Source organism: Cupressus sempervirens, chromosome 11 (genome assembly GCF_028749045.1).
Source record: "Cupressus sempervirens isolate cs-2001-9-10 chromosome 11, ASM2874904v1, whole genome shotgun sequence".
Lineage (NCBI taxonomy): Eukaryota > Viridiplantae > Streptophyta > Pinopsida > Cupressales > Cupressaceae > Cupressus > Cupressus sempervirens.
The window spans coordinates 785,419,228-785,432,210 of record NC_143128.1 but is presented as its reverse complement, the minus strand read 5'-3'; the positions used below and the strand labels follow the sequence as shown (position 1 = coordinate 785,432,210).

Sequence of the window (12,983 nt, the reverse complement as noted above, 5' to 3'; positions counted from 1 at the left end):
AAGCCTATCTTTACTGTGCCTATACATGTTATTCATGCGGGGAATTCATGATGGCTGGATGTGCTCCTTCAAACTTCCCTGTTAATCAGTTAATAAATTTTCCTTACAAGGGTGAACAGATTCTGTGTTTTATTTTAATTCCTTAAAAATGACGTTAGAAAATAAACCTAGCAATACAATTTCCGAATCAATTTGCTAGAATCTATTTACACAGATAATAGAAAACATTAAATTAATTATAATATCAACGAATGACTGCTGAAACTTTATCTCTGATTTTCATTAGATCTAAAACTGAATTCTACTACTGAAAAATAAATAAGAAGCTTCTCTGCAAATCATAATTGTCCTCTCAATTTATGCATTTGAGAAAGTGCAGGATTTATCAACAGTATGAATCAAGTTCTATTTCTGCACGAATGGTTAGGCTCAACTTAATCTGCATGAACAGCTAGACCCAACTCCAAAATCTGCATAAACAGATGAGTTGTGTGCTCAAGGGACAGCTCTATCTCACAGTTCAACTTAAACAAAGGGAGACTGAAGATTTTGATTTTTCTAAAACCGAGTGCTTAAAATAGGACTAAATCTTTTTCTAGAGCTCCTAAATGAGGACTTGAAGCTCAGTCGTAGTTAAATCCAGCATCTGAAGATGAGTAGCTGCTGCACTCCTTGATTGCTCAGTTAATTGCAGTTAGTGCACAGGAGACTTCACACAGGACTTTATGTAAAAGATATCTAAAATTGGTGCCTAACTAGAACTATTGAGAAACTTATTAAAGATATGTATTTTAAGATTCTCTCTTATAGAGGAAACTGTTCTCCGGCAGTCTTAAGTTGTTCTTTAAATATCATAAATTTTAATTTTTTGAAAGAGGCTTAGTCAAGACTCAAGATATCAATGGTGTGTTGATCTATTGGAATGTACGGTAGAACAAACAATTCTTATTCAAAATGAATGAATTTATTATAATATTCAGAATCCAGATTCAAGACATAATTCTAAAAATAAATCACATCTTGATTTTATGCTAAATTATTCTTAAAACTGTGATTATTTCCTCCTGTACCTCTACTTTGAAAGTGCTTTTAGATCTGTCTGAATCAGGGGTTTCGTCCCTAACTCTATAATGGAAAATTAAGGGGTTGTTGGAATGTTTCCAGCATCTTCCCTTGGGATTCGTGATATGGTTTAACAAGCTTGTGTGAGATCCTTAACTAGGATGGTAGTGGTTTCCTGAATAGATGCATCCTTTGGGAGAAACAGCGAGCTTACCCCTCTTCAAGTGGGTATCAGAGCGGGGTCGATGCCGAGGGGTAGATTGTTGGATTGTGTCCTGTATTTTCCTTTGGAATTCATGATATGGTTTAACAGCCTCTTGTGAGACCCTTAACTAAAGATGGTAGCAGTTTCGTGACTACATGCATCTTTTGGGAGAAATGGCCAGATCAACTCGCTTGAGGGATTTTGTTCATAACTCGATTGATTGTTTTATTGAATACATATTGCATATATATATATATATATATATATATATATATAGATATATATCCAACTTGATCTTCTTAATGGATTTCCACATTCCTAGTCTGCATTACTCTGGAACAGATTGCAAAATGTCAATTACCAACCAACAGCACCATTCATGATCTAGCTGAAGTAATGAGATCTCAGACCATAAATAACTTCGAGAGTGTTTATGAATAAGAAAATCAAGGAAGACTAACACTGTTTGCAATATCCCTTACAAGCACTGTTACACCTCTGAGGACCAATCAAATGAATAAAGAGACCATACACGTGCTTCCAACATACCTCTTGAGCATTGATTGTTCACACAAGCCTCTTTGACAATTCGGGAGAATAGAAATGTTAAATTAAGTCACTTAGTCAATGTACAATAATAACAATGCTCCCACTGTCCAAAACAAGTTACCAATGGTTTCCCCAAGAGGTACGGGAGTCCTGTGACCAAAGAGATACCTCACAGGATGGACTGATAATTTAAAAGAGTCATACAATCAATATTATTAGAAAGAGTTCAGGATGCAATCGGTATCCCAAAAGTTTAAGAGACGAAGAAAAAACGATTCAAAGTCCTACATTCTGCTGCCTTTAACAAATTTGCCTCTTTGCACAAAGCATTGAATGTGCTTTTGCCACTTTCATAATGAATTGCATGCTTTGTTAGTGTTCTTTGACCTTATTCTTCTAGGAGCCATAAATTTTGCACATAGACTCAAAAGAGGTGTCATTTTTGAAATTGCACAATTTTTCAAGAGAATCCAAGTATGCAATCATATTCCAGTTTCCACTTTTGATTGGAACAACTGCCTTTAGGAGGGGCACAGTGAGTAGAAACAATTGCAATAATTTCATTCTCACTGGCAAAGCACGTTTCAAGATGTCTCATACCATCCCCAACCTTCTGTATATGTGACCCTGACTTTGTACTCAAGGACCTGGTTTGGCTTATTCTCTTTGTCTACCTCGCCATATTTTTATTGCTTTTCTGCTACGCCCAGCAGTAAAGGGTTTTGCAAAGGAGTTGCTACTGTTTTTCTTACTAATGAATGCACCTTGCTCAACATAATTTCATGTGGCCATTAAATTCAGGGAAATAGGTAAGTCTCCATAGTGGCCACGAGAACCTCTACGTTAGTAAGAGGTAGGTTTTGTGTTCATAATCAATTTGCAAATTGATAAGTTAGGTTTACATGATATTGTATTAAGCATACAGACTTGCAGCAGAGCTTTAGTTTCTTCACCGCATTCATTTAGCATGTATGGGGTTGGGAAGTCAATATTATTTTCCTATTGACATATAAAAAATTTAAAATATGAATATCAAAGCATTAATTAGGTCTGGTTACTTGGATGCTTGAGTGTTGTTAATTTTTGCAAATAGAGTAGATCTTATTATTACTGGTTAGACCTGCAGTTGTTGAAAATGCCATATTTACTCCTAGTGGTAGTGGTGCAACTCCATTTTACAGTAGTTAATCAGTATTCACCTTGTGGAAATCATTCTGTTCTCTGTCCACTAGAGATAGAAAGGGACAATGGTAAGACAATTACCTGTGATCTTTCTACCGTGATTTCATATTGATTGTGCACAAGCATAGGTTATCTAAACAACCAATTTTCAATTATTTCTATGTTCTAGTTATTATGATAAGAGTTCAAAAGGCCTAGATGATATGAAATACATGACTTCTAAATTGAAGAGGTCTAAATACACAAATCATCTTGAAATTTGATTCTTAGAAACTCATGCATCTTGCAGATGAATTGGAACTGATGTAATAAGTTACAAGGAGGCAGCCTCTTTCATAAAATATGGAGGAAATTGTGTTATGTCTAGTTTTTCTCAATTCAGCAGAAATGACTCCAGAAAGGATTGAACCTGAGTTAAAATTGTCTGTCTTATATGTTTAAGTACCGAAAAGATTATATTTGTCTGTGATATAACTTTTCTATAACTTATTATCACTTGTAATTTATAGATGGAGGCCAAACTTCTTGAAATGCGGAGTCAAGAAGTACTATTGACAAAAGAAATTGATGAAAAAAAAATGGAAATACAAATAAAAGAAGAGGAGAGTTTGCTGCTAAAGAGAGCAGTTGATATGGCGATGAACAGTGAACACCCCAGAGAATATTACCAGGAAGAGCTTGAGAAACAGATTGCAGCACTGAAGCTGAAGTGGTCAGTCATGTAACAAGCTTTATTCAATAATACTCCTACTTTGTTTTGTGTTGCTTGTTTTTTGTAGAAGCTGATTATTTAGATCACAGGCATTATACTTATTTTTGTTTGTCAGATTTCCATTGTAAATGATATGAAGTGACATATATTGATCATAATTAACAGGGATACAACTAGAAAGCCACTGGAGGAAAAGAAAGCAGATCTTGAAAATTCACTTCGTTCACAGAAATCAAAAATTCAAAACAAAATGGAGCAACTGAAGGAAGTGCAAAAAGAAATAAGAAGGATAACTGCTAAAATTCATGAAAGGTTTGTAACATGATGAATGATTTTCTTTTTAGTTCACTTTCAAATTTTTAGAGATGATAATCACTTATGCATTTTGGAGTGCCATGATTTGTGCAACTAAGATGATTGAGTGTGATGGTTTGTAGTTAAAATTTATGTATGTGAAAATATTTATCATCAGAAAATATTCCTTTCTTTTCTGTACATTTGACGGAAGCAATGATGTACAGAGCTAGCCATCTCTCCAGAGGCTGGATCTTTACCTGATATAACATAAATTAATATTCATCTAAGCATTTTGGCTAAATGATGGTAGCTACAATATTTGTGAAATTCTTCGGTTTGACTTATCTCATTCTGGATTTTGAGACTTGCACTAGCCATTAAAAATGTTCTACAAACAGTTGAAATAATGCTTTTACTGAATTTATATATTTAAGAATTAGATTTCTGCGCAGTTGTCTAGTAAGAAAGGATTGTGATTTGTTGTTTTTTGACAAAGGAAACTTGTGGGGATATCGCTCTATCTAGTGCTTTCTCAGCAGGGAATTACAATTTTACCTGTAGGGATTGTTGACGTAATACATATTTAAGTCTGAAATCTGTATAGCAGTTTGTTACACAAACTTTCGGTTATGCGTTTTCGGTTATATGCGGTTACCAAACTGCAAATATATTCTATATAATGTAATCCATATTCATAGAATAAGACATCAAGTCTTTATCATTTTCTAACATATGGTATTGGAGCCGTATGCAATTGTAATAAATGGATTTTCATAACAAAATAAAGGCGATCTAGAAAGAGTTTTCCTTAACTATTTATTGAACAAATATATTGAATTCCTTTTCATGAGACATTAACTGCTTTTAACTACCAACGATTAACTGAGATAACAAAGCTCAACTGAAATAACTATAACAATGATCAATTGTAATAACTGTAATAACGATTAACTAAAATAACTATGATAATGTTCCATTGAAATAACTGTAACAATGATCAACTGTAATAATTTTAATAATTTAAAATAATGATTTACTATATTTCCATGCATATAAGTAAAGTAAATGCATAACATGAAAAAGAAAGAACATACGAGAAGTATCCGGTGAGTTTTTAATTGGTTGTGCAAGTCTCGGCTTTCGGCAAGAAGAGAAGCATTGACTTAGGTTTAACCTCCCAACCTCGGACCATATTTATCCTCACACAATCTATTGAATAGAAAGATCCTCTCTACCCCGGGATCAGGGTTGGGATACTTTTAGTCCTGAGCATTTTGGTGTTTAGAATGTCCGCACAATTATGGACGGACATGTTTGAATAATTGGCTCTACTGACATCAAGTGATCATAGATGACAAACATACTTTTAATGAGGCCAGAGTTTTCTGATGGGTTCAATGACCTGATCACCACCACTCGACTTGACAACAAGGGAACAATAGTATAAGCAAGCATGAGCTATTAAATGAAATCCATTTTAAATTGTTATGTTATGTCTGACTTTTATTTCCATGTTATTGCAAATTCATCTCACCTCTTCACATTTTCCATGGCTATACAACTGGTGAGTCCCAGGTGCTTGAACCTCAGAGCAAACGGCTCTCTCTGTTGATCCTCAATTGATATAAGAATATTATATGTTTCCAACTCATCTCAATCTATGATTCTGAGAAATGTAATCTTTAAGACTTGCAGAATAAATATCATTTGATTATGACTTTCAATGGTATAATAAAATATGATATCATGTCATGGATACTTGGCTTTTATTCATCATAAATAGCTCTGTCCTAGAGAGGGTCTAACCGATGATATTTAAGCAAAGATGATTTGCAACATAATCTGAAACTGTATCTTACTGCTATAATAATCAGAATGTAGTAATATCTGATAATAAAACACATTGAAATACTTAGAATATGGACAACCACATAACCTGATAAAATCTGAAAATAAAATGGAGTCTTGTTGGATGCTATCAATCAGCCCACTCTTCACGGAAGAAATCTTTAAGCTTAATCCCAGTGTGATAATCAATCACGTCTTCAGCTAATTATCTATATAGAAGGCAAATCTTGGAAGGAATATGCATTGATTATCAAGTGGTAAATTGTAGAGATATCGTGTGATATCTGTAGAGGTATCAGGTGTTATGAAACCAAGGTCGGGTGATATGTTCTTATGCTCATGATCTCTCACGGCTCAAAATAAAAAGGTATTCGAAGTCTCTTTGGCTTCCAAGAATCGTAACTTATCAAAAAGAGACTTGTCTCTTGATCACCAAAAATATGTCAAATGTGCATTTCGGGTTTTAGCAAGAAATTGAATAAATATGGAAAAAAAGATTTGAAGGTTATAAATCAAGATTAATTATAATATATATCTATCTACTTGCACATAGATGTACTTATGAGGTAGCATCATATTATTTATTAAAATAATATTATTGTGTCACTTTTATTCCTATATCTATGTGCACGTACATAGGTATACATTACAATGATGTGGTGGAAAAATCAATCAAAATTCATTTGAGGTACGTATTATATTTAATTAAAATAATTAATGTTTTAAATGTTTATTTAATAGCTTATGCAGGTTCATCGATTGTGTCCTGTTGTTCAAGTCGCTAGGTCCTTACCAAAGCAATTAAAGGATATACCTGTCAACCTGATAATTGGACAAAGCTAGTATCCCATTCCTTTGATCCCGTTTAGGAATGCTTCTCCCCTTCATCTACTCCTACAATCACCCGTGCAATATTTCCACAATAATAACAAGTTCCATAATAATTCCAAAATAAATTTTAATATAGATAAAGAATTTAATTATTAACAATAATTCCAAATTCAAGCAACTGCTAATCATCACATGACAATTAATGGATAATGACCATCTTCAATAAACAGTTAACATAATCAATACAACAGATATATTGAACCATCCTCTTCACATGATTATGAAAGAAAATCCATTCAATCTAATGGCTATAAATAAATTTAAAATTAGGTCAAAATTTGGGATGTAACATACCCTCCCCCTTAAGTTTTCATCGTCTCTGATGAATATCACAACAAATCTTAAAACAATATCTATTCATATCATTTCAAGAAAATAAAAGTTCAGGGTCTAGCCCTAGGAAAAAGATGAGGGTATTTTTGAAATTTTTTGTGATAATCTTCCCAGGTAGCATTATCCTTTGCATATTGATCCCACTGGACCTTTGCATTGAGTCACCTCCTGATTTCGTAAGCGTAGCTTATGCACCTCGAATATTCTGAGTGGTTCTATTTCCACCACCCCTGGTTCTCACATCTGTAATAGGTTCCAATCAATTATATGATCATGATGAGTGATGTATTTCTTAAGGTATGACACATGGAAGACGTTATGCATCCTTGCAAGAGCTGGTGGTAGGGCAATTCTATAGGCTATTTGGTTCATAATTTTCAATATTTCAAAGGGTGATGAGTGATGTATTTCTTAAGGTATGACACATGGAAGACGTTATGCATCCTTGCAAGAGCTGGTGGTAGGGCAATTCTATAGGCTATTTGGTTCATAATTTTCAATATTTCAAAGGGTCCCACATACCTTGGGGCTAACTTGGCATTCTTACCAAACTTGATGGTACTCTTCTGAGGTTTTACTCTTAATAGCACCTTTTCTCCCACTGAGAATTCTCTAGGTGTTCTTTTTGCATTTGCATAACTTTTCTGTCTATCATTGGCTTCTTTCAATCTCTGACAAATTTGGATTATCTGTTCTTCCATTTCCTTAAGCATTTCGGGTCCAACAATAATTCTATCCTCGATTCCAGCTCACAAATAGAGCCTCAAAAGGGGCCATTTTAATGGTGGATTCAGAGGAATTGTTATAAGCAAATTCTACCAAGGGTAAATATGTTTACCACTGGTATTGTCGATTCATACAGTAAACTCTTAAAAGATCTTCTAATACCTAGTTTACTCTTCCTGTTTGACTATCAATCTTGGGATGATAAGATGAACCGATGTTTAGTTTAGTCCCTAATGCTGAAAATAATGTTTGCCAAAATTTGGAAGTTACCCTAGCATCCCTATTTGAGATAATTTTCTCTGGAACTACATGTAATCTAATTTATGAATTTATGAGCACTTTCTAGTGCTCCATCAGTTAGATTTCCTGGTATAAAGTGAGCAACTTTTGTCAATCTATCTACTACTACTAGAATGGTGTCGTGAATCCATGGAAATTATCTACCATTTCCATTCTGGTACCTCATTTGGGTGCAAAAGCCCAGTTGGGTAATGATGTTCTGCTTTTACTCTTTGGCATTCCAAGCATCCTGCCACAAATTCTGTTATTTCCCTTTTCATTCCTCTCCAAAAATATAGAGGTTTTATATTTGACAATATTTTAGTTACTCCAGGGTGTCCTAAATATGGAGCTGAATGAGATTCTTCCAGAATCATTCTTTGAAGTTTATTTTTGTTGGATATATAAATCCTGTCATGATATCTTAACAATTTATTCTCTTCTATCCTAAATTCTGAATACCATGGATCCTGTGGGTCTCTGATGAGAGCTTGGCTGATCTCTGCATAAAATTCATCATGCTCTAGATGTTGTAGAATGTGATCTTTTAATCTGAAATTTCTAATAGCCATTGCAGAAATGTTTCTCCTTTTGCTTAAGGCATCTGCCACTTTTTTCCCTTGCCCTTGATGTAATTAATGTCAAACTCATAATTTGCTAGAAATTCCAGCCATCTTCTTTGTCTAACATTAAGGTTGGGTTGGGTAAAAATGTATTTTAGGCCGTGGTAGTCGGATCAAAGATCAAAAGGTTTTCCAATCAAGTAATGTCTCCACATTTGAAGAGCATGTACAATAGCTGCTAATTCCAGATCACGAGGGATGTAATTCTGCTCACAATTCTTCAATTTTCTAGACTCATATGCAATTACCTGCTCATCCTGCATTAGCACACCTACTCTTGATGCATTAGTTATGACAACGAATTTCTTTTGTGGGTCAGGTACTCTTAGTATGGTTGCTGTAGCTAACTTTTCTTTCAAACATTCAAAAGCTGATTGACATTTTTCAGTCCATACAAACTTCCTCCCCTTTCTTTGAAGTGATGTGATTAGATAAGCTATCTTGGAGAAATTTCTGACAAACTTCCTATAGAACCCTGCCAATCACATGAAATTCTAACTTTTGTCACATTTTTAGCTATAGGCCATTCCTTAATTGCCTTGATTTTTTATGAAGCTACAGCTATTCCTTGAGGTGATATAATGTGTCCTAAATACTGGATTTCCTTTTGATAGAAAGCGCACTTAGACAATTTTCCGTATAATTTATGTTCTCTTAGCCTTTGTAAGACTTTTTCTAGATGTTTTTGATGTTCTTTCTCGTTTTTCGAATAGATTAGGATATCATCTATAAAGACTAGTACAAACTTATCTAGACAATCTTGGATTACGCTATTCATTAAGTTCATGAAAGCCCGCTGGAGCATTCGTTAACCCGAAAAGTAACACTGTGAATTCATAATGCCCATACCTAGTTCTAAATGCAGTTTTGTGAATATCTTCGTCTTTAATACGAAGTTGGTGATATCCTGACCTCAAATCAATCTTTGAAAATACTAGAGCATTTATCATTTGATAAAAAAGGTCGTCAATTTCTAGGAAGTGGGTACCGGTTCTTAATAGTAACCTTATTGAGCATTTTGTAATCTATGCATAATTTCATAGTTCCGTCCTTTTTCCTAACAAACAATATTGGGGCTCCCCATGGTGAAACACTAGGCCGAATTAGTTTCTTATTTAACATATCCTGCAATTGTATTTGCAACTCCATTAATTCTATGTTGGTCATTCAATAAGGTACTCGAGAGATGGATTTTGCTCCTGGTAACAAATCTATGGTAAAATCAAAGACTCGATATGGAGGTAAACCATGGAGTTCTTCGAGAAACACATCCTGATAATTCTTTAGATAGGGATACTTTTCTTCGAAAGATTTCTTTAATTTTTCTCTAATTTCCTCATCATCAAATATGTAGTCATCTCCATATGTGGTTTTTATAGGATCTCTCATATCTTCAACTCTTATTGCAAAAATCTTGCAGCCTTTTCTTCTACATTTCTTGAGTTGCATGGCAGATATGTGTTTTGATTTAATTTCATGTTTAATCCCTTTAATGCTTGCAAGTTTGCCTTGGTCATCCAAACATTCTACAATTTTAGCAAGACAATCAACCTTGGCCTTATGCTCACTGAGCCAATTAATGCCTATAATAATATCGTAAGACCGAAGAGGTGCTACATATAGATTCAATTCAGTGGAGAAATTTGGAAAATAACAAACACTGCTCTACCTTAGCCCTTGATTGGTTAGCATACTCGACTGTCTATGGTGTTTTGCTATAAAACGAGACCTCTTTGGAAATCTACTTAATAGTTTAGGCGATATAAAACATTCATAAGCTCCAGTATCAATTAAAATAGAACGGGGTTCTCGTAGATCTTACCCGGAGTTTCGATTGGGCCTATCTGTTGTTATGCCTATCTATTGTCAAGGGCTGCGTGAATGCTTTGTTGATAAACATGCTGCTGTTGTGGAAGGGGTAGTCAGTGCGGCTGATTGGTGTTGGTCTTGACAGGGCATTTATTAGCATAATGATCTCCATAATTGAAACATCCTGAAGGTGGCCCCTTCTTTTCACCGCCCTTATTATTCTTACGTGTTCTAAAATTATTTTTAAAATCCTTGATTCCATTCCCTTTTGATTCTGGTTTGCTAAATTTATAATCCTTAAACTGTTTCTTTTGAGATCCAGTATCTATACTTTCTGTATTCCAGTTTGTTTTTCCTTTTTTATCCCAGATGGAGTCATCTCTCTTGATTTTATATTCCTATCGTACAACGTTCTCTAAAGCTTCTTCCATGGTTTGAGGAGTGAGAACATCAATGACTCCTATTCTATTATTCAGACCCACTGATGAATTTCCTCATTTTCAGATTCCTATCTTGTTGGTATGGTGGTACATACTTCAGTAATCGGGTAAATTTCTTCCAGTACTTGTGTACAGTCATATTTCCTTGCTTAAGATTTTGGAAATCCAACAACTTTTGGTCGTAAAAGGTTTGGGGTAACCAATGGTTCCTAAAAATGGTTACAAATTTTTCCCAAGTAATTTTAGTGGTTTTAATGTTTAGCTCAACCTTGGCGTTTTCCTGCCATGTAGTAGCTTCTCTAGTAAAGTGGCATATTCCCCAAATTGCTTTTGAGGTTTTTGAAAAGTTCCTAATTTCAAAGTACTGGTCCATTTCGGTTAACCAGTCCTTTGCATCCTCTTCGGATTCAAAATCAACAAATTTCGGTGGTTTGATCATCTTAATATTTGCGGATAGATCACTCACTATTTCTTGTTTCTTTTGTTTTTCGGTTTGAGTGGGTGAAGCTTGTGAAGTTTTCTTGTTGTGTTCAGAGACTTCTGTCTCCGTTCTGGGAGGAGGCGAGGATTGCATTTCCTCTTAGTTCTGCTCCATGTGGGCTACCATCTGATTCATTCTTTTTTCCATATTATCCAACTTCAGTTGCATTTTTTGCAAAATCTGAAGTAATAAATCAGTGAATGTTTGTGTGTTATTTTCATGAACCATGTCATGACTTGCAACGTTCTCATCATTGCTCATTTTGTTTGTTTACTGGTTTAACCTGGAAATTACAAAATTCTAATGTCAATTTATTGTATACATATTTATATGTATTTTTTAAGTATGCCTACAACAAATTTAAAGAGTTTGCGAGTGGATATAACACACGAATAAACCAATTTATTTAATCAACTTTAATACTTGTCTTGCTGCATATTTATAGCAGCCTTATTTACAGAAATTTCCTCTTCCGAGGATGTTTATGTTATGGAATCTAAATTTTGCTTTTCAACATTCAATTCTGATTCAAATTTGTACATATTCTGCACCATCCAAGATCTGTGGAAGTGCATAAGAGAATTGCCCTGACGAGTGTTCCAGTTTTGAATTAGTTTGTTTCTATATGCTGCTTTACTAGCAGGAGTCCACTTGACTCTTTCCTTTTCCATTCGTTGCAAAGTCTGTTTCAGGGTTTCATTGTCTTGAGGCATGGAACAACAAGTGTAGTCAAAGTTAGGCATGTTCTTAATTAAGTACAAGATGGAATGTCGTGCCTTCTTGCGAGGTGTTTTATGTACTTGCATCTTGTACATTTATCGTAGGAATTTTCAGCTTTACTAGGAAGTAGTGTGCCCTAGGTTTAGTGTCAAACCTGGCTTTGATACCATATTTAACAAATAGATTTTCATAACAAAATAAAAGCGATCTAGAAAGAATTTTTCTCAACTATATATTGAACAAATATATTGAATTCCTTTTCATGAGACATTGACTGCTTTTAACTACCAACAATTAACTGAGATAACAAAGCTCAATTGAAATAACTATAACAATAATCAACTGAAATAACTGTAACAATGATCAATTGTAATAACTGTAGTAACGATTAACTGAAATAACTATGATAACATTCAACTGAAATAATTGTAACAATGATCAACTGTAATAACGATTAACTAAAATAACTATGATAACGTTCAACTGAAATAACTGTAACAATGATCAACTGTAATAATGATTAACTGAAATAACTATGATAACGTTCAACTGAAATAACTATAACAATGATCAACTATAATAATTGTAATAACTGAAATAACGATTTGCTATCTTTCCATGCATATAAGTAAAGTAAATGCATAACATGAAAAAAAAGAACATATGAGAAGTATCCGATGAGTCTATAATTGGTTGTGCAAGCCTCGGCTTTCGGCAAGAGGAGAAGCATTGACTTAGGTTTAATCTCCCAACCTCGGACCATATTTATACCCACACAATCTATTGAATAGAAAGGCCTTCCCTACCCCTGGATCAAGCTTGGGAT

At 34.3% G+C, this 12,983-nt stretch overlaps 1 protein-coding gene across 2 annotated transcripts in view; it reads left to right on the top strand.

Annotated features, from left to right (window-relative positions):
- Positions 1 to 12,983, top strand: part of LOC149531941 (coiled-coil protein) — a 29,902-nt gene that overhangs the window by 4,703 nt on the left and 12,216 nt on the right. For both annotated transcript variants that reach the window (XM_089810052.1, XM_089810051.1), the window contains exons 3-4: positions 3,508 to 3,710; positions 3,876 to 4,022. In XM_089810052.1, coding sequence (XP_089666178.1) covers positions 3,508 to 3,710; positions 3,876 to 4,022 — 350 coding nt within the window. The remainder of the gene's footprint in view (positions 1 to 3,507; positions 3,711 to 3,875; positions 4,023 to 12,983) is intronic.